This window comes from Ambystoma mexicanum, chromosome 12 (assembly GCF_040938575.1).
Source record: "Ambystoma mexicanum isolate Mex_15411 chromosome 12, UKY_AmexF1_1, whole genome shotgun sequence".
Taxonomy (NCBI): Eukaryota; Metazoa; Chordata; class Amphibia; order Caudata; family Ambystomatidae; genus Ambystoma; species Ambystoma mexicanum.
The window spans coordinates 243771430-243798305 of NC_090936.1; the positions used below are offsets into that span (position 1 = coordinate 243771430).

Sequence of the window (26876 nt, forward strand, 5' to 3'; positions counted from 1 at the left end):
TTCACACAACAAATAGCACCAGTGAACTAGGAGACAAGGCACTATTCAAAGCGTGACAGTTCTCTACTGACCCAATATCGCATCTAACTTGCAATAATCACAACATGCCTGGCATGCACTCGGATGTTCTTAGAACAGCCGATGCCCACTGAGGTTTTCTTTGGCTAAAACAAAAACACTAAATCTCTTGAGCTCAGCACACTTATCTGACCTTCGCACAACTGCAATGCTAGAATTAGGCCACGAAAGCACCGTGATATCCAGGTCGCCCTCCAAATAACTTGGCATGGGTCTGGCCGGCTTCTCTGGGAAGAACAAATCTCAAGGTCGGAGTGTGCTTTTTAGGAGGTGAACATGTCATACCTCTCATCTTGGAATTATTTTCCTTTGCTTGAAAATTCTGGAGCTGTTGAGATTTCAGCATATCTGTGAAATCTGCTCTGCACAGCCCAGCCTGAAAGGGAACCAGCCAGCAAAAGGTTTGGTTATGGGGACATGTTCTCTTTAGATAATCATGATTGCGCCACTCAACCCTGCACCTGCCCCTCTAAAGCACCTTCTTCAGCCCTGGTCTCACTACCCATTCGAGCAATTTCTGATACCCCTGGACCCTATCTGTACCAGCTGGGCCTGTCCCATATGAGCAGTGTCTGTTCCTTCTCTGCTAGGTCGCTAATTCCACCAATGAGCCGTTGGGCAGCAAGGAGAACACCCAGACTGCTTTGTACTTGACACTCATCACAGAACCACTCCCAAAGTTATTAGCTAACAGATCTTGTTGATCGTTCAGCATTTAAAGGAGAGCAGAACCCACCGCAAACCCTCAAACCTAGGGTAGAGGGGAAAGCAGCAGACTTTTACCAAGCTCCTAGCTAACTAAGAGAAGAATGAATGTGTCCCCAACCAGTTATACAGCATTAGTCCCCTTTCATAGGGCATATGTCCCAGTTCTTGCAGGCTTCTGAGAGTGACCATTGGCTCCTGTCTGTAGTGGCCTTTGTGTAATATGTTCCACTTCCTTCCCTCCCTCCCCTCCACCCCCACTTTCTGTCCCCTTGTTTCATCCCAACTGTGACAAATATTGAACTGCTCGTAGAGTTGGGGGTTTGGGGCTACAAATCAGTTCCGGTTTGTGAGGTTGGCTAGGCTTTGTATTTCTCCAAGGAAGGAATGATCCACAGAGGGGATCTACTTTTCATTGGTGGGTTAGTGTGCGCCTACCTCTCACCATTATTAGATATCCGTTGCCACCTGGAACCGTAAAACTGACATTGGGCCATATGGGTCTTGCAAGACTAAACTACGTTTTACATAGGCTGCATGAATAGGATATTCCAGACAGTAGTACAAAAGAAAGTCGCACACTATCTGTGTTGTGCTTAGTCATTACTGCCATCTAGGTGGGATCCTAAACATTGCTTCTGTCTACGATAACAATCGCCCCTGAGATGTCAGCAGCAGTGTCTGTGGCATGCCCACCTTCAGAGCCACAGTAATGCGGTACAAAGAAAGCAATGTTACCAGACAAGCGGAAGGGGTGAAGTTTCTTTCAATGGCCACCACAGTCCGCAGGCAGACCGCCATGCCATTGTCAGTCCTGCATCCCCTCCCTGTCATATTTTGCAAGCGCATGGCAACATGCATGCGCATAAAAATAGAATTCAAGATGACAGACCGGACTGCTCAATCCTCAGTCAATGCATCTGGGCATGCAGCAACAAACCAACAGGAAACACCTGAGACCACACCAATCACCGCTGCACAGTGACCACCTACCACAGGCACGATCCATTGCGCCGGGCCCATCCAAGGGGGAGGGCTCGGACCCTGAATAAAGTGGACAAAATGGGAGTGGGCTTGGGTGTTTGCATTAGGGGAGCAGAGGGCAGAGAGTGTAGAAGGTTCAGCGTGAGGAGGGAGAATGGTGACAGGTGATGGTGCTGGCGAAGTGGAGGTGGGGGATGGGAGGAGAGAAGAAATGGGACAAGAGGGCTTGTGGAAAGATCTAAAGGGGCAGGAGGTTAAGAGAGAAATAAAGGTGCTAGAGGTAGAGGTGGTAGAGGATGGGAAGAGAGAGCTGCATGTGCCAGAGGGGAGCTGCAGAAAGAACTGAGAGAACCAGAGGAGTGGAGAGACTAGCAAGGGGCTAAATGAGACTGAAGGGCAAAAGTAGCAGAGGCAGCAGGAAAAGAGAGTGGAGATGGCCACAGAGAAGCTAGACCCACCAAGAGTGAAGGAGGGGAACATCAAGGATAGGGAGAGATGTTGGAGGAGTGAGGGCCCCTCGTAGATGCATGCTCAGTCAGAGCCAGACAGTGAGACGACAATGAATTACTGATTGCCTCAGGGGAGTGGAAGGAGGAGCGAGTGTTTGGCGCATTGGAGAGGATGGAGGATGTTAGCTCAAAAGACAGAGCTAAGAGATAGATGCAGGCTTCCAGTAGTAAGTCGGCGAGGAGGAAAGTAAGATGGGATTGGATGAACAGATCACATCCCATCGACGGAAGCACTCTAGCACATCCCAGCATCTAAAAAACCCCAGGCTTATCTCATCTCCTGGAGATGTTTTGGACCATACTCAGACAAATGTGCGAACTTCAACAAGAGTGCTGGTTCAACCTGAAGAATGCTACACAGCGTCCCTCCCACCCCCACCTCTCCTCGCCCCGTGGGCGCTTTGAAACAATATTTTACTTGCAGTATAAATGCCTAACAAGCAAAGAATAAATAAATAAATAAGGAAGTATGAATGCTTACCAACCATGCTGAGTGGCATATAAGAGACCCTGAATGACAACAGGGAGAGACCCTGACAGGTGTTTTTGGGGCACATTCTCTAAAGAAAAAATACTTTTTGTTTGTAATACATGCTCCTCATTTTAGTTGGCTATCCTTTTGTTAAAGTCCCAAAATTCTTTTTAAGTCTAACTTACGAATTTGGTCATCTGTAGACTACACTTGGCTTTTTGAAAACGTGCTCAACTTAACCTTTCTTTAGGAGACCACATCCCAGTTGTGTCTTGAATTTCTTTTGTTTTGTTTAGGCACAGAAGCCATTGGCTATCCTTAGATGACATAAGCTACTGAAGTGGAAAATTGTGTTTTTTCTGGGGTACTCTGTGCGGTGATCTACTCATACAAGATTATGCCTAGGATGCAGCCATCCTTTGTTCCAGAGGTCTTCTCAGCTGTTTACCTAAATGGGGAAATTGTGTTGCTATTGGGATGTGTGTCTGACAGATAAGTTTAAATTTTTGCAGGCGCCTCTCACCTGCAATAAAGCAGCGAAGGCATCCATCACCCTGAGCTATATCTTGCATTTTCAATTGCTCATTTAGCTGTCTTGCCCCTCTATCTGGCATCTATGTGCATGTCGCTACAGTTTATGCCACTTCAGTGGCATTCCAGAACCCTATGCCACTGAAAGGCACAACATGGGGACTCCACAGGTTGTCTGTGATTATTAGTCTTCGTATCATCCAAACTAGATCAGCTAATACTATCTTTGGCCTGATAATAATAAATCTTTCTTGGTTACCAATGAATTGCATTGACTTTAAACCAGGGCTTTAGGCGAGGGACTGCTTTTTTAAAAGGGCAGATGCCCAGCCCGCCACCCCCCTGTGTGTTTAAGGATTTTTTTTAAATATACAATTTTGGTGTACAGCTGCCTTGGTGTGAACAGTGCTGCGGCTAGGACTTGAACCCAGGTCATACCGGTGAGAGGCAGGAGACATAACCACAAGACTACAGTGCCTCCTGTCTTTTTACACTCCTCACTCCTTGCTGCACTCCCTCTCCTAGTATTCTCTCCAATCTCCCCCTCTCCACCTATCTCTTCTATCTTTCACTCACACTTCCTCTCCCCGTCACTCTTTTCCAATCTCACCTTTCACTAACTAGTCTCACTCTTTCCTTTCTCTTGCGACCTCTCCCCCTACTTCCACTCACTCTAACGTACACTCACAGAACCATGCCTTCAACCTTTCCCACCTGCTACCACCATATAACATCCAATACGACACATGCACTTGCATCCACCAGCTTCTCAGTGCTCCACTCCTTCTGACCTCACTCGAACACCTTTCACTCTGTCTGCTGCCTGTAAGCATTTTACACCTGTGTCCATTTGTTTCTGTGATACCTCCCCTTTCGCACTGGTTCCCTGCTTCACCTGACTGCTCGGGCTGAATCGAACCATGAGGTTTTCCCCCAGGGCTGATTATCACAGTTCACAGGTCTGAACAGGCCTGGCTCCAGAATGTATCATCTAGGTGGGCCAGAGGTGTTATTGGGGGGGCCCAATTTCCAGTTGGCGTGAGAGTAGCCTAACCCACCCCGGAGCTACATTATATAGCCTTCCAAGCCTCTGGCACAAACAACACACATGTTAGATTTTGTTTCCATACAGGCACTATGGACAGTTATCCAAACTGCATGAGCTAATGAGGATCAGTACTTTATAAACAGCCGCAGCCATTGACATCCTCTGGCCGGGCAGTCCTCCATACTTGTTTGGTCAGAAACCCTCTAGTAAGTACGTACGACAGAAAGCACTAAAACACGGCCCATACTCACCATCTTGCCCTAGTCCCTGGCAGGCAGGGCAAGCTGCTAAACCCGCCCAAGTACAAAGGATACATTCTGATTAGGTAGGAATCATTGAGAGGTACCCTTAGAGTGAAGAGGAACAAAGTCATCATTCTTGCCGTGACACATTTTCAGGCAGGGCAGGATGCCTGACACCCAAGTATAGAAGAGACATTCTGAAAGTCCCATTCTTGGCATCTTCAATTAAGGCAGGCATCAAGCATTGTCATTAGGTTGGCACTCTGCAAGCAGTTTGTGTAAAAATTAAGAGCTCTACAAAGTCCATACCTGCACATCTTACCCATTTTATTTTTAGTTTAGGCTATGATGTGACACGTTTAATCTGAAACTATTGTATTCGAGTACAGTAAAGTGGGAGTTGGCAAGTGAGAAAGGACACATCCACTGCCTGCCCCTAGCCACCCAAAACACACCCCCCTGAGATCTATTTGAGCTCACTATCAATATGAAATTTCACACTTTTGTCTGCCAGATTTATTTCTAAGCAGTCTCGGAGTGTATTGCAGAAGTAAATGGCTAATGGTGTAATAAACATGTCTTTTCCAAGTACGCTATTAGCCAAATTATTATCTGTTCCTTGCACTGAAGTCCTGTTAAAAACAAGCATTGACAAAGCCAGGTGGCTTTTGTATAGGTATTACATAGGAATTTGCCAAGCACTGCTATCAAATGTCTAGGTAATCACATAACCTTCCCGGCACTGTTGCAAATCTATGGCCAGGTAGTACCACCATAGTAGCAGTGCCTAGCAAATGCCTACCACATACCTAACCAAAAGCTCAAACCGTTGGTTTTGTCCTTTCCTTTTTAACCAAGCAGCCCATCTGTGTTCTTTCAATTTTTTTTCATTTGTAGAATTCAAACTGCATAAATATTTATGATTTATTATGTTAGACTTAAGGTGTACTCCCCAAAAACAAAAATACTTTGAACAAAAAACAATAAAGGAGAAAATGAGCAAGGCGTGAATTTTTTTCTCCAAAAAGCTGTATTCTCGACAAATGAAAATAGCCCTTTGACAACTGGTTTAAACTAAAAGGGTAATTTTCTCTTTAACTTTTTTAACTCCCTTACAAAGACATCCATGCGTTCTTTCTCGTATGCTAATATGGTCAGATTTTCTTTGCGATCATGAAGCATTGAGCGCCAAAAGGCTGTGACTACACGGGACATAGTAGAAAATGAGTTCTCACAGGACGCAGGTGAAATGCCTATGACCAGTGCAGAGACATATATTTCATGCAGTCCTGGAAAAGCATCTGCATAATTGTTCAGCACTTCACAAATTGTGGCAATACTTGAACCTGCTGTGATTTTTTTGTTGTTGCAGCAATGGTTTTGCCAGTGCATGGCTATCTCCCAAACAGCTGGGCTCTCTCGTGTAAACCCTGTCTCGAGTCCCTGCTAGCTATATTTCTCATATACCACGCTCTCTGAACCTACCTCACTATTACTTAAACTGCTCATTCTCAGTGTACTTCTCCTTCTATGACTACAACCGTCCCATGCACCCTACTGTCAAATGCACCACACTCTACTGCGGCGCCTCCTCCCATTTTTCTTCCTCACTCCCAACCCCACCACACATTGCTGTCTCCCTCATGCAATATGTCTCTCCCTGCACCTCATTCTGACATGTGGTGTATCTCTCCCAAATAAGCATGGCACCTCTCCCTCTGCACCTGTCACTTTCTAACCCTACACAGTCAAGAAAGCAACAACAAACAAACTACCAGCCACTAGCCCACTACTGTGTCTCTCTGCCTACATCCTGCTGCAAATACAAAAGCCCAGAAGGGCAGCAGAGCTACAGTGCCTGGCCCTGAGAGCATCAGGCTTTCCTACCTTCTTCCCTGCCAGGCCAGTCTGTCCTTCGTTCTCACTGAAGCTGGTAGCACGACACCAGAGTGTGATTTAGTCTGTGCGGGCCTGTTCCCTCACTGTGGTGAAAACTCTTCCATAGTCACAATTACAGCATATTGGAATTTCCAAGGACTGTTTGCCCTGCATCAGCTTTTGCACTCTCTTAAAAAGTTCCAATATGTGAAAAGTGTGTCCTGCTGCTTTTAATTCAAAATAATCTTTTTTTTAAAGTAAAAGTGCATGCCTTTAAAATATATGTACAATATTTCCTATTTAATTCCCGACCAGGTGTCAACTAAAGCCGAAATGAAACTGTTTTTTCTTGGACTAAACTGGGAAATGTTGCACACAGCTGCTTTTATTGCCATCAGCATGCATCTCAGAGTCTACCGGCTTCAGTGAGAAGGACAGGCAGTAATTTTTTCTCTGATGTACCTGAGTCTTCTGCCAGTGCCCTGACTGCCAGTTTCTGGTTAGAATCTCAGTGTGCCAGTGCCACATACTTGCCAACATTCTGTGACCAAAAAGATGTAGGATTTTTCAAGTTTCAGAAATAATAATTCCCATAACAATGACATCACAGGAAAATACAAAACATACATTGTTGGCACCATTGAAGCATTCTAAAATACACAACCCATCAAACAGCACAACATGGAAAGATGTTGAAATGTTAAAAATGTATAATTATGTGTTGCATGCTTGGTTCTGCAGCCTGCCGTTGAGTCACATAAATGACTACTCGCCACTTTAAAAAGCAGTAGAATCTGTCACTGAAATCAACCCTACAGATTTAGGCTGTAGGCAGTAGGCTACTGCTTTTTAAAGTGGCGAGTAGTCATTTATGTGACTCTACGGCAGGCTGCAGGTTCAGATTATCTGTAGGCTGTAGGACTGCTCAAAAAGCAGTAGCCTACTGCCTACAGCCTAAATCTGTAGGGTTGGCAAGTATGCCACCCCAAGGCTACGGCAGCCTGGCCTCTGTCTCCTCCACCACCTACCTTTAACTGAAATTCTACTATTTGTCTCCAAGTCCGACTGACTTCAGCCTTGGAACTTGGGAAGTTCCAACGTAAATTGTAGGCGCACTGACACTGCAGCTGGCACTGCAGTATGATGTTTGTCCCAGCAAGGGAAGGGTGTTTAAGCTTGGCCCACGCCTGTGCATAGTGAGGGCACGTGAAAATGCTCAATCAAAGCGCAAGCGTGGGCCAAGGCAGCCTGTGCGCCGATCCAGTACCAGCTGAGCGGCCTTGTTTTGTGTTGCTCTGCGTGCGTGCGCTGTGAGTGACTTAGCCACTTACTGCAGTGCTCAAGGGGTTAAGGGCAGGCGGGCTCCTGCTGCTGCTTATTGGAGTCCAAAAAAGCGGCCGCATCTAATAATAGCAGCCCGCCTGCCCTTAACCCTATTCTTGACCACTGTGCGATGTGCGCGCTGTGTGCATGTACCGTTTTCTTTTGGTCACGTTCATTAACTGAACTAAAAGAAAACGGTACGGCACACAAGCAGCAACAACTTTTGGTCCGAGCAGTGGCCTCCTTTCTAGGGGGGGCCTGAGCAGTTTCTTGGGGGGGCCTGGCCCCCTGTGCCCCCCGCTGGAGCCAGGCCTGGGTCTGAAAGCCCTGCTACACCATGCCCCTTTTTTCATAAGTTGATGTTGGTGTAGTCTCTGCGGTCCAGTCAATTTGGCTTTCGTGGGTCGTCTTGCTTTCCTTTTTAATTGGGATGCTACAAATAGTGCAGGTAAGTTTAAAGTTAACGTGAATCGGAGCTTGTTGGTCGCAGTATTTTTTTCTCTGTTCGATTTGTTTGGTTGCTGCTGCAAATGGATTCTGGATCTCGTGGTCCTGCAAATGGACACATTTTATTCTGTCCAGAAGAGAGTCAGGTGAGCCCACCCTAACTTGCTCACCCCGCCTCTGCTATAGCATCATCTCAGGCATACGTCCTGGTAGGCTGCCTGCTTCAGGTCAAAAGGGGTCCTTGTTTCCCCCACCCAGACAGGGTCAACCCCTTGCTCCTTTAGCACCTCCCACACAATGCCCTCTCTTTTACCAAACCAACACCCCTTTTTATCTTGATTCTCTATAGTATCTATCATACATACAAGTTGGTGCTTTACAAAACACCAAAAATCAAATTCCAATATGGTACACTGAAAAACTGCATGGCTGTTGTAAAGGACTGGTGGGGGGTGTCTGTACTTCTGCTCCCTATATGGTAGAAGAGAGGCACAGAAGACCCCAGCCAAGATTCTCTATTACGGTAGCAATGGACGAGCAATCAAGGCCTAGCTTCTCAGGGGATGATGCATGCTGGTTCTTAAGTACAGTGTAGTCCCCAAGCCCCCACAAAGGAATGTCCACACACTGTATTGGTTAGAACACAGTCCTTATATAATCAATATTCAAGGTTATGTACACTTATCATAATAACTCACTTTGTACTTAGGAAAATCAACAATGGCAAATATATACAATTCTAAAGTGGTACCACCCTTTGTATTAGATCTCATTAAAGTGCATCAACAATACTGTAACAATGTCACACAGATCAATAGAGTGAAACCAGCAATAGAGAGAGGAGAGAAAATAAGATGGTTGAGCAATAGGCAGAATACTGGCCCCTACCACTAGACACAGTTCTGTGTGGAGATCCCCCCACCTGGGCAACCTGTAAAATAAAGATATAGCACAAGCCCAGTCCATATATTGTTCTGCAAGTCTTATTCCCTCCTATAATGTTTTTACCCCCCCAATGTACCTGGTGGAGTCGAGTTCTTCGAAGAGGCGTCGACAGATCCTTCTTGAGCGACCCCCTTTCAAGTGGGAGTCACGGATCGTCGAGAGGCGTCGAGAAGCGTCGAGGAACTCGGCGTTCAGCGGCGGGGAATCGACGGCCCTTCTTGAATGCCTTCCCTTTCAAGCGGGAGACACGGGGCGTCGAACGTCCGTCGAGGAACTCTGCGTTCGGCGCCGGGGAATCGACGGCCCTTCTTGAATGCCTTCCCTTTCAAGCGGGAGACACGGGGCGTCGAACGTCCGACAACAAACAGGGTAGAACGGCGTCGATGAGGCGACAGCTGCGTCCGAGCGGTGCTTGTCGGCGTCGGAGCGTCGGCGTCCTGCAAGGCAGAGGCGTGCGGGGCACCTCGGTGACAATAGTTCTGGACCGCAAAGATTGTGGAGACGGAGGCCCAGCAAGGGCGTCGAGTCGTTCGAGTCTTTGTGGTCTTTGGGTGGCGGGAAACCCACCGGTAGGTTTCTCCTCGGTGCGTTGGTCGTCCTCGACTTTCTCCGGCAAGATAAAGCGGTCGACGGTGCGGACGAGGGAGTCCTTCGATTCAAATGTTCTTAGGCAAGGAGCGGACGGCTCCGGTCGTCGGTGGCACGGCGTCAAGTGGTTCCCACGGCTGGGCAACACAACTTCGACGAGCCTCCAGCGGTTACACAAACTTGCGAACCCTGGTCGACGGCAATGGACTTCGACGGCGGCGATGTCCGGGTGCTTCACTTCTATCTCCTCGGCGGTCCCGTCTCGGGTCGGCAGCCTTTCGAGGGTCTGACTTCCAGGGCGCTTCGACGAAGATGGAGCGGTGCTCGATGGTCCCTCGGAGCACGGGGAGAGGGCGCCTTACCAGGTCCTCTCTCGGGTCAGTCTTCGACGATTTCGGCAGCCTTCGGATCGGTCGAAGCAAATGCAACAGCAAGTCTTCTTCTTCCAGCTGGACGTCGAGGATCAGCAGTTCCAGTTACTCTTAGAGTGGAGACTCAACTCCAGAACGCTTCTGAACAATTACCAGTGGTGAGAGGTCCCCAGATATACTATTCTGTCTCTCATCCACACTGCTGGCACACACTCAGCAGCCAATCATACAGAAGGGCATTCATGCAGTCAGTCAGCCAATCAGGCACACAGTGCATTCAGGCCACACTCCTCCCTTTCAGACACTCACAACAAGGAATGTGGATTGGGACAAGTACCCAGCCATTCAACACTACACACTGCATTCAGGCCAGTTTTGGGCAGGGCTGTCTCAGTCTTTGTCTCTCATGCCAGAAACCAGACAACCACAACAAGGAGTGTATATTGGTCACACACTCCATTCACCCAGGTCCCACCCACAGGAGGTACCCACAACATACAGTCACTGGGAAGGCTCCAGTCAGTCTAGCTGGGCCTTCACAACAACACCATATATGGAACTTCCACCCAACAGCCAGTCAGGGGGAAGGGACAGAGTCAGGGCTTCCCAGGACTTTGGGAAAACAAGGTAACAGGCAATAGAAAGCAAGAGGCCACAGGGGGCATCTTGTTTCCTATCAGGAATCCACTGATCCCAATGGCAGGGCCTGGGTATCCCAGAATGGAGGACATCCAGAGCACCTGTCAAATTCAGCATGGAGCTGCCACCAGCCCATACCCTGCTCTGTGGGCCACCCACAGGTGCCCAAAAACATACACTAGGGGTACAGGGTGGTACCCCTACCCATGGGTGCCATAAGGGTATCCCATGGGTCTGTTCACCAAACCAAAAGAGAGAACTGCACTGCCAGGAGTCCCACATGGACTCCTGGGCAGAAAACACGACAGAACACACGATAAAAAGCAGTAAAGGACAAGGATTCAGAGGCCCTGTCCCTCTGATGCATTTCCAGCATCACAGTCGCCCCCCCCAGACTGAGGTGGAGGGTGTCTAATCTCCCACGGGATAGACACCCTCATCCAGATGGTCAACATACCTTCTGGAAAAGCCATCTGCATTATCGTGACTTTTCCCTGGTCTGTGCTCTATGGTGAAGCCTAGCCCTTGCAGGCTAATGGACCACCTGAGCAATTTCGGATTCTCACCCTTCATCTGCATAAGCCACTTCAGGGGCTTATGATCTGTTTGGACCTTGAAGGTAGACCCCGTAAGGTAGGGCCTAAAACGCCTAATGCTCCAAACTATGCTAAAACACTCCTTTTCAACAGTAGCCCACCTAAGTTCTCTACCCTTGAGTTGTCTACTGATGAATATGATAGGATGTTCTCTCCCTTTGTCATCTAACTGGGACAAGACAGCTCCAATTCCGGTGTCGCAGGCATCCGTCTGGACGATAAAGGGTCGGCTGTAGTCAGGCGCACACAACACAGGTGCCCTACACAGACTTTCTTTCAAGCCATCAAAGGCCCTCTGACAGTCTTCGGTCCATCTAACCTTCCTAGGCTGTTTGGGTGAAGTTAGAGCTGTCAGGGGTGCAGCTATGGTTCCATAGTCTGCCATGAAATTGCGATAGTACCCAGTGAGGCCCAAAAAGGCTCTCACCTGGGTTTGAGTAGTGGGAGTCTCCCAGTTCTGTACATCCTGTACTTTACTGGAGAGAGGTTGGATTTGACCCCCTACTACCTCATGACCAAGATAGGTAACTTTCCCCTGAGCTATCTGGCACTTGGTGGCCTTGATAGTGAGGTTAGCCCTTTTCAAGGCCTGCAACACCTTATCCAGAGGTGTCAAATGCTCTTCCCAGGTGGAACTGTAGACGGCAATGTCGTCTAAGTAAGCCACACAAAAGGCTTCCAGCCCACTGGGCGCATGGTTGACCAATCTCTGGAAGGTGACAGGGGCATTCTTCAACCCAAAAGACATGACCCTAAACTGGTAGAGTCCCTCAGGTGTTGAGAAGGCCGTCTTTTCCTTGGCATGGTCCGTCAGAGCTATTTGCCAATAGCCTGAGGTAAGGTCAAAGGTGCTCACAAATTTGGCAGCACCTATGGTGTCCACGAGCTCATCAGCCCTGGGCAATGGGTGCGCGTCAGTTTTGGTGACGGCATTGACTCCTCGGTGGTCCACACAGAACCTCCAATCCTTGGTACCCGCCTGGGAACTTGCCTTGGGGACAAGGACCACTGGACTGGACCAGGGACTGGTTGAGGTTTCAATAACACCCAGATCCAACATCTTGGCGACCTCAGCCTGGATGTGGTTCTTGACAGTATCTGACAAACGGTAGCACCTGCTTTTGACAGGCACACTGTCTCCAGTGTCAATTTCATGCCTACACCACAATGTAAGGCCTGGCGTCAGTGAAAACAGGCATACTGTTGGAGCAAAGCCCTGCAGGCCCTCTGTTGCTCTGTTGTCAAATCCGGAGAGAGATGTACTCCCTCCACTGAGCCATCCTGAGGGTTGCTATGCAGCAAATCAGGAAGGGGCTCACTCTCATCCTCTTCTTGCCCTGAAGCTAGCAAGAGACATGAGACTTCTGCTCACCGGTGGAAAGGCTTGAGCCGGTTGACAGGGAATATCTGAGGGGCTACCCCAGAGGCTCCCATGTCAACCAGATAATTGACTTCGCCCATCTTGGAGATGATCCTGAAGGGTCCAGTCCACTTGTCTGCCAAAGCTCTAGGCTTGGTAGGCTCCATCACAAGGATTTCCTGTCCCGGAGTCCAATCCACTTGCGAGGTTTTAAGGTCATGCCAGTACTTATTCAATTCCTGGATGGCCTTGAGATTTGCTGTGGCCTGACCCATCATCTGTGTCATCCTTCGTCTAAGGCCTAACACATAGTCCCCCACTTCCTTGGCGGGACCTGGAGGGGTGGCTTCCAAGCCTTCTCTGATCAAGGCGAGGGGCCCCCTCACGGGATGTCCAAAGAGTAACTCAAAGGGGCTGAAACCAACACCCTCTTGAGGTACCTCTCTGTAAGCAAACAGCAGGCATGGCAGGAGGAGATCACATTTCCTCCTTAGGGGTTCTTCCAAAGCCCCTAGCATGCCCTTGAGAGCTTTATTAAATCCCTCAACCAGACCATTGGTCTGGGGGTGGTAAGAGGTGGAGAACTTGTAGGTTACCCCGCACTCTTTCCACATGGTTTTCATGTAACTAGACATGAAGTTGGATCCTCTGTCAGAGACAACCTCCTTGGGGAATCCAACACGGGTGAAAATGCCCAGGAGAGCCCTGGCAACCACCTTGGCAGTAACAGACCGAAGGGGTATTGCCTCAGGGTACCTGGTGGCATGATCTACCAAGACCAGGATGAACCGATGTCCACCTGAAGTGGGAGGGTCAAGGGGACCGACGATGTCGATGCCCACCCTCTCAAATGGTGTGCCAACCACTGGCAATGGCTGCAGTGGGGCAATGACACTGCCTCCAGTCTTGCCAGACAACTGACAAGTTGGGCAGGTCCTGCAGTGGGACTCCACCTCTACTCCCATCCGTGGCCAGTAGAAATGGGCAGAGAGCCTCTGCTTAGTCACCTTGGTCCCAAGATGACCAGCCAAGGGCACCTCATGCGCCAACTGCCGTAGGAAGGGCCTGTAAACCTGGGGTACCACCAACCTCTTGAGGGCACCAGGTTCAGGCTTAGTGGGCTCACTAACAAGGAGCTCACCCTCCCAATAAATCCGGAATGTCCTAGGCACTTCTCCTTGTGCCTGGGACAGGGCCTGTTTCCTCAGTCCCTCGAGAGAGTGGCACTCTCTCTGTCCCTTACAGAAGTCTGCCCGGGAGGGTCCCCCTTCAGCTAACAAGCATTGAAGGTCGGGATGATCCTCCGGGTTGAGAACCTCTCCCACAGGAGAGTCTTCTGTCTCTTCTCCCACAGGAGTTGAGTTTGGGTTTTCCACTGGACCCAGCCCGTCCGGAGCATGGATCCCAATGGGTGCTGTCGGAACAGCAGGAAGAGAAGGTGTTCCCTCCACAGAGGTGGCCTTCTTGGTCTTCCTTCTTCTTGCCTTAGGCCTCGCCTTTGGCTCGGGTACCTGACTCACAGCCAGACCCGGTGTCACCTGTGACCTAGTGACTGCAGCAGCAGTCATGGGAAGACCATCCGAGATCAACCCCAACTCTACTAGATCATTTCCTAACAGAATGTTAGCAGGGACATTGTCCTGAACCAGGACAGGAAGCTTTGCTGTCTTGTCTCCAATCATGAGTGTGACTAAGGCTACAGGCGATAATTTGGGAGGCCCACCAGCTAACCTGGTGGTTCTCAGAGGAGCACCTACATAGTCCTCTGGCTTGAGCAGGGTCCTGTCCACCACTGTCATGCTTGCCCCAGTGTCTCTCAAACCAGTAGAAGGCTGGCCATTCAAGAGGACACTTCTCAAAAACCTACGGGTGTTCTGTGGGATAGTCGCCAGTACTTCTGCATACTGGTCCCAGGCCCCAAGGGACACTAAGGAAATCTCTACCGGAACACCAAATGTGATCCCGTAGAGGAGGGGAGGACAGTGGCCTCCACCTCAGACACGGGGTAAGGGTAGGTCAGGCTGACAGCCTGTACTCCAGGTGCCTTACCTTTACACTTGGAGTCACCCCTTCTGTGATCCAGAGCCCCACAGTCCCAACAAGCGCCAGGAGTGCGGGGTACGGTACTGGAACCACTGGGAGCCTGCTTTGCAGCAGGTGGACCATTACTCTTATTCCCACCCACAGATGACTTATCCCCACTAGATTTTTGGGTCTTGGGAGAGGAAGGTTTAGGTTTACCCGACTGTGACTGCTTGTGGGACTCCTCAGCTTTCTGAGAGGCCCCCTTTTCTTTGTCCTTGTCCTTCCCACTGGAGTCGTTAGGGGACACCCGGTGGGAGACCCACTTGTCAGCCAACCTAGCCAGCTTAAAGGGGTCCAAAATGTTCTGGTCAGCCACATACTGACGCAGCTCTGGTGAACAGGCTTCAGAAAAATGCTCAAAAAACAAGAGGTGGAACAATTAAACAAAAGTCTTAACCTTGTATCCATCGATCCACCCCATCATGTTCATGTGCGCAGCACTCACCCAGTCAACCCAAGACACATTCTCTCTTTTCTTAAAATCCCTGAACCTTCTAAGGTATTGGGTAGGTGTCTTGCCAAACTTGGCAATCAAAGCAGACTTCATACACTCATACTGACCCCTTTCTTCCACACTCAGCTTCAGAATACAGTCATATCCAGTTTGAGGCACTCTGCTTAACAAACACTTAGCCCAATCTCTTTTATCAACATCATTAATCGCACAAGCCATTTCAAATGCTTCAATCCATTGGAGGATATCTGAACCCTCCACAAATACACCAACCAAATCTTTCATAAACCTGGTGGCTGGGGACCTGACACTCTCACTGGTTTTAGCTGAAGTCTCCACTCTAGCTTTCTCTAGCTGGATTCTCTGACATTCAGTGTCCTGGCTCTTGAGTTCAAGGTCCTTATTTCTGAGTTCAAGATCCCTATTCTTGAGCTCCACTTGTTGAGCCAACTCCTCTTTCTTAAGTTCAGCATCTATTTCCAACTTGCGGTATTCAAAGGCCAATTTCATCCTTAATAACTCAAGCTCCAAGGAATTGTTGGGGTTTGGAACAAAGGCAGCGGGAATGGTGGCATTCCCAGAAACAGATTCAGCAGAAACCCCAGGGGCAGAGTCCTCATTGGTTGCATTCCCCCCCTCATCAAGAGTTTCACCATCAGTCTGGTAGTCCACCAGGGCAGCTATCAGCTCAGCCCTAGACTTATCCACAAAGTCTAACTCCCTAACGTCACAAGCACTCTGGAGAGCCTCCAAGCTCATCCGAGTCAATTTGCCATTTGCAATAGACTCCATTGTTTGTAATGCAGTTATCTTGTACACAACAAAACCTTAATTTAATAAAGTGCAGATATTTTGTAAGTGGCACCGTTATACACTGATTCTTAAAACCATAAGCATCCCACCGCTGCCACCAGCTGTAAAGGTCCGGTGGGGGGTGTCTGTACTTCTGCTCTCTATATGGTAGAAGAGAGGCACAGAAGACCCCAGCCAAGATTCTCTATTACGGTAGCAATGGACGAGCAATCAAGGCCTAGCTTCTCAGGAGGTGATGCAGGCTGGTTCTTAAGTACAGTGTAGTCCCCAAGCCCCCACAAAGGAATGTCCACACACTGTGTTGGTTAGAACACAGTCTTTATATAATCAATATTCAAGGTTATGTACACTTATCATAATAACTCACTTTGTACTTAGGAAAATCAACAATGGCAAATATATACAATTCTAAAGTGGTACCACCCTTTGTATTAGATCTCATTAAAGTGCATCAACAATACTGTAACAATGTCACACAGATCAATAGAGTGAAACCAGCAATAGAGAGAGGAGAGAAAATAAGATGGTTGAGCAATAGGCAGAATACTGGCCCCTACCACTAGACACAGTTCTGTGTGGAGATCCCCCCACCTGGGCAACCTGTAAAATAAAGATATAGCACAAGCCCAGTCCATATATTGTTCTGCAAGTCTTATTCCCTCCTATAATGTTTTTACCCCCCCAATGTACCTGGTGGAGTCGAGTTCTTCGAAGAGGCGTCGACAGATCCTTGTTGAGCGACCCCCTTTCAGGCGGGAGTCACGGATCGTCGAGAGGCGTCGAGAAGCGTCGAGGAACTCGGCGTTCAGCGGCGGGGAATCGACGGCCCTTCTTGAATGCCTTCCCTTTCAAGCGGGAGACACGGGGCGTCGCACGTCCGTCGAGGAACTCTGCGTTCGGCGTCGGGGAATCGACGGCCCTTCTTGAATGCCTTCCCTTTCAAGCGGGAGACACGGGGCGTCGGAACGTCCGTCGAGGAACTCGGCGTTCGGCGTCGGGGAATCGACGGCCCTTCTTGAATGCCTTCCCTTTCAAGCGGGAGACACAGGGCGTCGAACGTCCGACAACAAACAGGGTAGAACGGCGTCGATGAGGCGGCAGCTTCGTCCGAGCGGTGCTCGTCGGCGTCGGAGCGTCGGCGTCCTGCAAGGCAGAGGCGTGCGGGGCACCTCGGTGACAATAGTTCTGGACCGCAAAGATTGTGGAGACAGAGGCCCAGCAAGGGCGTCGAGTCGTTTGAGTCTTTGTGGTCTTCGGGTGGCGGGAAACCCACCGGTAGGTTTCACCTCGGCGCGTTGGTCGTCCTCGACTTTCTCCGGCAGAATAAAGCGGTCGACGGTGCGATCGAGGGAGTCCTTCGATTCAAATGTTCTTAGGCAAGGAGCAGACGGCTCCGGTCGTCGGCGGCACGGCGTCAAGTGGTTCCCACGGCTGGGCAACACAACTTCGACGGGCCTCCAGCGGTTACACAAACTTGCGAACCCTGGTCGACGGCAATGGACTTCGACGGCGGCGATGTCCGGGTGCTTCACTTCGATCTCCTCGGCGGTCCCGTCTCGGGTCGGCAGCCTTTCGAGGGTCTGACTTCCAGGGCGCTTCGGCGAAGATGGAGCGGTGCTCGATGGTCCCTCGGAGCACGGGGAGAGGGCGCCTTACCAGGTCCTCTCTCGGGTCAGTCTTAGACGATTTCGGCAGCCTTCGGATCGGTCGAAGCAAATGCAACAGCAAGTCGTCTTCTTCCAGCTGGACGTCGAGGATCAGCAGTTCCAGTTACTCTTAGAGTGGAGACTCAACTCCAGAACGCTTCTGAACAATTACCAGTGGTGAGAGGTCCCCAGATATACTATTCTGTCTCTCATCCACACTGCTGGCACACACTCAGCAGCCAATCATACAGAAGGGCATTCATGCAGTCAGTCAGCCAATCAGGCACACAGTGCATTCAGGCCACACTCCTCCCTTTCAGACACTCACAACAAGGAATGTGGATTGGGACAAGTACCCAGCCATTCAACACTACACACTGCATTCAGGCCAGTTTCGGGCAGCGCTGTCTCAGTCTTTGTCTCTCATGCCAGAAACCAGACAACCACAACAAGGAGTGTATATTGGTCACACACTCCATTCACCCAGGTCCCACCCACAGGAGGTACCCACAACATACAGTCACTGGGAAGGCTCCAGTCAGTCTAGCTGGGCCTTCACAACAACACCATATATGGAACTTCCACCCAACAGCCAGTCAGGGGGAAGGGACAGAGTCAGGGCTTCCCAGGACTTTGGGAAAACAAGGTAACAGGCAATAGAAAGCAAGAGGCCACAGAGGCCATCTTGTTTCCTATCAGGAATCAACTGATCCCAATGGCAGGGCCTGGGTATCCCAAAATGGAGGACACCCAGAGCACCTGTCAAATTCAGCATGAAGCTGCCACCAGCCCATACCCTGCTCTGTGGGCCACCCACAGGTGCCCAAAAACATACACTAGGGGTACAGGGTTGTACCCCTACCCATGGGTGCCATAAGGGTATCCCATGGGTCTGTTCACCAAACCAAAAGAGAGAGCTGCACTGCCAGGAGTCCCACATGGACTCCTGGGCAGAAAACACGACAGAACACACGATAAAAAGCAGTAAAGGACAAGGATTCAGAGGCCCTGTCCCTCTGATGCATTTCCAGCATCACAGCTGTTTCTGTGTTTCTGGTGCTGCATCCTCCATCTTGATAATAGATCCCATTTGTCCACAGGGAGGTGGACCCGATGTACCAGTAAGTAGAAAGTACTCACTGCTGTGGATCTTGTACTAGTAGTCCAAGTCTCTCCACCTCCATAAGATCCATACAGCCCCCCTTCCAACCTTCTATGTCATGATGTAATTAGATGCATTTTTGTACTGTGAAGGGATCATGAAGCAAGACACAGGCAACAGATTCAAAGTTCAAAATAAAATGGTTTATTAAATCAAATGTCAGGATGGTAGAAGGCCTAACATGCCCTATGCTAGGGTGGCATTTCCCTACCTGAACGAAACTAATGAAAGTCTGAGTCAAAGAGTTCAACTTAAGTCTATCTGTGTCCAAAGCCTACCTTTGCCCTCACAACTAAAGCTGAACAATGTGTAGGGAGGGATGTCAATAATGAAATAAATCGTGATCAACACAAAGTTAAGAGCTTCTTCTCCTCAAGGTTCCCTACACCAAATTCAGTGCAACACAGTTCAAACAAAAAAGGGGTATTGAGGCTCTGTCCTCAAGATGGTAGCTGTAGTTCATTAAGTCGCAGGGTTCCCTTCCACAAGATTTCAGCCTAGCAACTGGTTTCAATCTTTCAAAGTTCAACATAAATCTAGGTCCACTTGACCCGACTTCTGGCTCCTCTTTCCAGTTCACTCACAGTGCCCCTTCTTGATTTATTTCACAATGTCATGGACTTTTACAATTTAGGGCTCACTGGTCTAGGCGCAGTTGTCAGACCACACAGTCCATCCATCACAAGTTGCGCAACCAGGAACCCTGGGCTCCCGAGCCCACACAGGTTTTTCTGTACTTGCCCGTATGCACAGATTCACATTCACTTACATTCTCCTTGTCAGCCTCTTGGCTCTATGTGGACCTTTACACTATTCTGGTTAGGCTCTTGGCTTTGACATAATGGGTCACATACTTCTTGCCAGTCTTTAGCCTTGACTCACTGTACCCATTCATAAAGTTTACTTGGTGGTGGTCTTGTTCAAGCTCCACCTTTATGTTGCACTCTTTCACATTTGCACTCTTTTCCATAGGTCGTTTCCAAATGGGCAGTTTCCCTTTTGCCTTTCATCAGCTATTAGCTTTGCTCATGAAGTTTCCTTCAATTCTATATTCAACATGTGTAATTTTACTTTGTTTCAAGTTTTCATTCAGTTCGGGATTCAATATGCGTCATTTGGAACTTCAGTATTCATGTGTAGCCTCTAGGAGCGCCCCAGCTTTGTGTGACATCTCCTTCTGCTCACCGTTCCTCAGCGTTACTCTTCCGGTAGCTACGTGGCTTCTATTCTGCTTAACAGGTGAGCGGGTCGGTCCTTGTTAGCCCCACTCGCACTCCGGGTTCTTCCTAGCACACGCCGGCAGCTCTGCTCTCCTCGACGGACAGCGGCATCTCTTCCTTTTCCCTTGCTCGAAGCTCCAGCTTCTTTCTCTGGACAACTGAGGCTCCCTCACCTGTTGTAGCCTTATGGCCAGACTCGCCTTAGGCTCAATAGGTCTTCTAGGAAAATGGCCGGCGTCTTGGCTTCCTCTCAGGTCCCACCATGAGTGCTTCCTCACAGTACGGGTCCCCTGCTTGTCCCTCACACACAGGCCTCCCTGTTGCTCTCTTTGCTGCTCTTTGGCTCTCTTTTTATACTCCTGCAACACTTGAAAGGTTGTAGGTGTGGATTCTCAATTGGGCTTGCCTGGCTATAGTTAAAGGGACATGCCTGATCTTTAAAGCACTCTACAGGCATCTTCTTCTTCCCAGTACTAGAGTTGTGAAATTAGGTTTCAGTGTTCATCACTCCTAGTCGTCTTTTCCTCATACCAGTACTGTCAGAGGTAAAATGTGGGGTTATAAGAGGAGAGGTTTTACAGTAGCCTATTCAGGCCGGGGGAGGGTTAAGTTGGTTTTCAACAGGGAAAGGGGGATACTATGTCTCGCCTGTGAGCACACCACTCCCAATCCCCAAAGTCCCTCCACCCAGGTGATCCTCCCTCACTTCTCCACCCTCAGGGTCAGGATCCAAAAGCGATGACCTTTCCCTGGCCACCTAAGAAGAGGATCCAGGGGGAGTAGGAGTGAGGATACCCTCAAGTTTCTCGCAGTACTTTGGGTGAGGACGAATGTAATGGGTATTTAGAGCTGCTAGGGGCCTAATGAGAGGGTGAGCCATGGACACAGGAAGAGCTTCTTGTGCACACCACACTTCCTTTAGCCTTTCATTTTTCCTAGCTGCTGCAGCAGAATGGTTCTGTCTCTGTACGATTGTATGGTCAGGTCATGAGTCTGGTGCAATATCGTCTTACACTGCCAGTACAAGAGTACCGGGAGTAACATGCAAATAGTAATTGACCAGGAATCAGCATTTAGATAAGATACTGTGGTTTGTTTTACAGTTTGTTTTCAGATATATAGTAACAGCAATGTTTTTCTTCCAACTTTTAGGTTCCGATTTCATTAAGACGTCCACCGGAAAAGAAGCAGTAAATGCAACCTTCGCTGTAGCACTAGTGATGGTTCGGGCCATCAGAGACTTCTACTGGAGGACCGGAAACAAGGTATCTTTTAAATGAAATCCCATCAGGTTTAATATAGATATAACCAGCCGTTCCTGAACAGAAGCTAAAATCCCATCAATGCAATGCGCTATCGGAGAGGTCATGAAAAACACCTTCCTTCAGATTCATGTAGTAACTTAAAGCCTGATAGGTTTAATTTACCTTTCATTTTAAAAGAATGAATTCTAAGTAAAATGTTCTATTATGGGGGACTCTACACGAACTTTGCTTAAAACTGTCTTTATGACCCTTTTATTAACTTAAAACAGTTTTATCAGTGACAAGAGCACCTAAATATCTTATTTAAAGATAGAATTCTTCTGCTCCTGAGAGGGTTTCTGCTAAGGCAATGGCAATCAAATTGGGTTAATGCAGAAAATAAACCTCCTCAAAAGAGGACAGGACTGTAGCCTGACATCACGGAATGATAAGCCACGGTGGTGGTATGGAAAGTATGCAGTATAATGGGCAATAATCTCTTCCTGTTATGATTGAAGGACAGGCACAAATTGGTTTTCTGTTGGGAAACCCCCACTCCACAAAAACCCATTAGTTTTACTAATGTGAGGTGAAGAGAGAGTGCTTGAGGAGATGAACCTATTAAACACAATAATGAAATGGAATGAAACAGCACTGAACAGCCAGAGTACATGTGGGCAGGTATTTGAAAAAAGTATCCATCTGAACATGTCTGTGGATACTGGTGGGTGTGCTAGCCGGTAGCCTCCTGTTGAGAGAACCAGAGGTTTGACGTTTCAGGACATTTCTGATCTTCTGATTGCCAACTTCTTATAAGAATGTCCATTGTTTTTGTGGCAGATTACCATTTTGTGAGGATGTGGGCAATTAGCTTAGTTGCTGGCCTTAGAAACCGGAGACCTGGCTTTTAATTATGGCTTCAGCACTTTGCCTAAAATGTGTGCGATTCTGGCCAAAAATATCCTGTGTCTTAAATTGTAACTATGTACAATAACAACTGTACTGTGTGCTGCCTAATATTGTCTCAATGACATATTTTCATACCCACTCCATCATATCCCTGATACTTTAATCAGTCTCACCCAGACTCCAAGGCTCCCCTTCATTTCATTTTTACACAGCGTACTGTTCCTCAAAAAGTGCACCATTGTTCCTTCAAACGAGGCAATTGCTGTCTAAAGTGCCTAGAAAAAGATGAATATGTTCATTTCCGCTAGAAGACTTCATGCATCTGTCATTTGCCTTCTAGCATGCCCAAAACCTGCGTGTGCCTTCTCCTTCAACTCAGTTAAATGTTTCCACAGAAACTAGCTAAGACTGGATACACTGATCTGTATTGAAAAACGTATTTAATCAGTTTAAATACTTTTTTTCCACTTTTGCTTCAGCATTATTTGCTTTGTGGTAAATCGGATTTAGTGGGAGTAGGTTTGTCAGTTTATAAGAAAAGATTTTAAAAGGGAGAGTTGGCCATAAAGTTAGTTAAAATCTGTTATAATGTCCTTTTCTTTGCAATTCTAAAGCAAAGGTTTCCCGGATCATGAAATAACTCTAAATGTTCAGTGTCAGGAGGTTTGTGTCTGGAAGTGTCCTGATAACAAGAGAAAAGAAGGGCCACTCTCTCAACAAAAGAAAGTCCTCCGCTTTATTCCAAAAGGATCTGCAGAGCCAGAAGTCATTCTCATCAAACATCCAGAAACAGTTCCAATAACCAAAATCAACTGAGGGGGCACATCAAAGTGTTGCAAAGTTTCTTTCTGTCTAAACAAAAGCCCAGGGTCTGTTAAAAAACGTCACTGCTCATAAGTGTTGATGTCTCTCAACCGAGGTTTGAATTGGTGGGCGCTGTATTGTCCTTTGACCCGGGACTCAAGGTCTAGAGTTCCTCCAGATGCGAACCCACAACTTTTGGGCAGTCTGGTAATTTTTGAGTCTCCAAGCTCATAGTCGGATAAGTGTTTGTCATAACACACTGCCCTTCAGATTTGGTACCTGTTTTCTGTCATGGTTGCGCCCCAGGTTGGCGCTTCTGTGAGGTTTGTTTGCGTCCTCCACTCGGGTTCTCTAGACCTGTCTTCTATCTGATTGTCAATGGAGTGGGTCCACTTTCTCCTTCTTCTGTCTGACTGTCAAAGTCTTTTCCCCTATGTATTCTACCTTTGTGCCCTCTCTCGATCTTACTCGTCTTATGGGTTACCAACTCTTTGTCAACTGGCTATCCTTCTCCTTACAATAGCTTTCTAACTTGACTTTTCTATAAACGAATGTACACATACCTTTTCTATCGGCATTGTAGGTGCAGTCATCACTGTGAAAATGTGATCATGCGTTCGTGGAAGCTTAGCCTAAAATGAATGCTGAGGATGGGCTAACTGCCCCACATGGTACATATATATTTTCGTCTCTAAGGTATGGTACCAAGTGCAGTAGCAGGTCCAATTTCCCTTATAACCATGTCACTGGAATATCACGTTTAAAGTTCTGGGCTTTTAATATGAAAGATGACCAAGATTACGTCTTCCGAAGTCACAGCATGGTCTAATGTCATCAGAAATATCTTTCAAACAAGGTGTTTGCCTTATGAAGTGCTTAGAAAAAGCTGAATATTTTAATTTCTGCTAGAAGTGCACGTGCATTTCTCATTTGACTTCCAGCTCACCCACAACTTGTGTGTCCCCTGTGACGAATCCAGGAAATTCGTCCCCTGTACTCAAGGGGGAGCCCACCCCCTTTGAAACTAGGGAGGTGAGCCCGTAAAAGTAACACCCCATAGGGGACAGGGCAAGTGGGAGCTCATTGGGGATGATCCCCCATCTTTGAGGACAAGCCATCCCTAAATAGAGAGAGAGAGGTATCATTCTCTCTCATCCCAGGATTCCCATAGTTATGTGTGTTACATGGTAATTAAAGTGTATGTAATGACTTACTATTTGTACCAACGGCTGCCTTTCAGACACCATCGTGTATGCAGGGCAGAGAATGGTAAGTAATCCCACCCCCTCCTACCGTACAGAAGATAAGTGACCCAGCAGCGCCAGCAGGAGAGGAAGGAGAAGGCAAAGGGGCTCTAGAGCATGAGGGAACTCCCACAACAAGCCAGAGCGAGAGAGCTCCTACGGGATGGTGTGGCAGGGGGCTGAGCCTACAAGCACATGGTGGAGATTGGAAGCGCGGAGGAGACTATGGAATGCACAGCTCCCTTGCTGAGAGCAGGACTAGAGAAGCCTGGTCCCAAGGCTATCCCTGAGCAAGCATCACTCGAGCAGCGATTGAGTGAAACCCTAACACTCCACTGCCAACAACCTGCCAAACCGCAACAAGTGAGGAGCCACGACTCCTACGGACATGGAACCAACAGAAGGAGCCGGAGGTGGAAGCTGTGTCTGCCGAACAGAGCGTCTGCCCAGCGGAGCACTGCACAGAGAAAAGAGGTATGCAGTTGCTCCTCAAAGCCTGGTGGAGAGGGGAGGTGCAATCTGAAACCTCACAGCAAGGCAAGAGTCAGAAGAGCCCAGAGTGACCAAGGAGCCCTAGAAGCACTTACGGATAAAGACAGAACTTTTGTTGAGCCTTGATTCGAACTGTATTCCGGGCGGGAAGCCCTAAAGACATTTAGTTGGTTCTACATTTGGAACTGTGAACCAGGTGAAAAGCCAAGAGACGCTTATGGGCGTCTCTTCAGACTTCTTCTGGCGCTGTTGGGTCTCGGTTTAACCCCAGCAGAAGAAAAGGACTGCTTCTTATTCAACCATACGAATAAACACAGAAAGTCAGTAGTCTCCATCCCTTTTCTACAGCACGTGTGGGAGAAAGGCCTCCTCCCGATGAAGTGACCGCTATCAGAGCCAGCGCTAAAAGGACGACTCGAGAACAAATTCAGAGCACGAGACTGAACACCAAAATGCCTCACTGAACAACCCACATCCGAGTCAGTGATCTTGGCAGCAGCTGGGCATAAGGACAATTCACAAGCCATGAAATGCTCATTCCCACCGGATAATGAGGGACGGGTGCCTTTGGGGAAAAAATTCCTTGCTATAGGAACTACCATTGTAAAAATAGTGAATGCGCAAGCCATAATAGCTAATTGTGATAGAGAAATGTGGCACAGGACGGCGCCAATATTGGGGGCACTTTCCAGAAGCAAAGAGGAAAGAGGTCCTGACGATACTCTGTAAAGGAGAAGAAGCATCAAACCAAAACATTAATATCACGATTGACATTGCGGAAACTGGATTCAAACAGATAAGTAATGGGGCAGTGCTTAGACAGCAGGGATAGCTGTGCTGCCCAGATTTCCATCCAGAAGTACAAGCAAAGTGCAGGATATGCCATTCGAAGGTATGAGAATACTGAGGGTACTCTCCCGAGTAAGCCCTGAGAATCCCTCCCTTATTCAGGTTTCAAGGGAAGGGCTGGCGCTCTCAGATCCCAACCCTGGAGGTGGACGAGTGAGGGAGGATCACCTGGGTAGGGGAGCCTGGAGTTGTGTTTGAGAGAATACCCCAGGCGAGACACAGTATTATACCGAAGAAGAAGGTGAGGACGAAGTCCCTGAGGCTTTTGTAGGATGTGCCACACCTACCTCCCTTCCACCCCATGAATCTCCCTTGCCTAAATCCAATGACCCCTCTGTATATGGTAAATGCCCTAGGATCCCAAACCAGGTTGCACTTGGAAAACTACATCTCCCAGAATCCCTGTTTTCCTATCTCCTGCCCGAATACTCCCCGTCCCTCTGATTATTTCTTCCCGAATTACCAGTCTGCTTTAACCAAACACCATCCCCACTATTCATGTCACAAACCTTACAAATCTCCCCATTTCCGAATTCATCCACCCCCCTAGGACAAAGACTATATTCCTCATGGCACATTTTACCCATCCTACCCAGTAGGATACTTAGAAACTCTACCCCCCGCCCCTTTCCAACACAATCACTTTCTCACGCTGTGAAAGACAACAGACTAACACAAGAGCCATTTCCCTGACATGTCCCGACACAAGGGTCTGCCAGAGTCAGGCAATTGACAATAAATACACACACCTGACAGCCCTTTCTCTTCCCCCTATGGATAAAAGGCAGAGCACGAGAGCACACATTGAGCAAGGCAAACTACATGAGGAGGCAGCTATTCCAGGACGGCAGTTCAAAAGGAGGAGAAAGGTGACCGGAACCGAAAGGATGATAAGGAGAGAAGTGCCCTTGCCCTTTTCGGCCCAGACCCGCGAAGCCTCTGTGAAAGGAATCACAAGGCCGGGAACAACAGCTAGCGTGTGCTCTAACAGATGTCAATGGTGCACAGAGCCCTCCTACATTGATAACCAAGGCAGGGAGAGGCATTTGCTACCATTTTACCGTCCTTGACTCCAGAGACAAGAAATGTCAAGCGGTTCATCACAGCTGGTGAGTCGGAGCTAGAACCGATAGTAAACCGAGCTGTGTTGAGCGAAAGGTTGCAAATGGCAACATAGTGGGAATCAAAGAACTTGTGTATTACTGAACTGTTAAAATAACTTAGAGAAAGACCAGCTG

General features: G+C 48.3%; 1 protein-coding gene across 1 annotated transcript in view; it reads left to right on the plus strand.

Moving 5' to 3' along the window:
* DERA (deoxyribose-phosphate aldolase) overlaps positions 1–26876 on the plus strand; it is a 646316-nt gene that overhangs the window by 579395 nt on the left and 40045 nt on the right. Inside the window, exon 7 of the mRNA XM_069628380.1 lies at positions 21249–21361. Within this exon, the coding sequence (XP_069484481.1) occupies positions 21249–21361 (113 nt within the window). The remainder of the gene's footprint in view (positions 1–21248; positions 21362–26876) is intronic.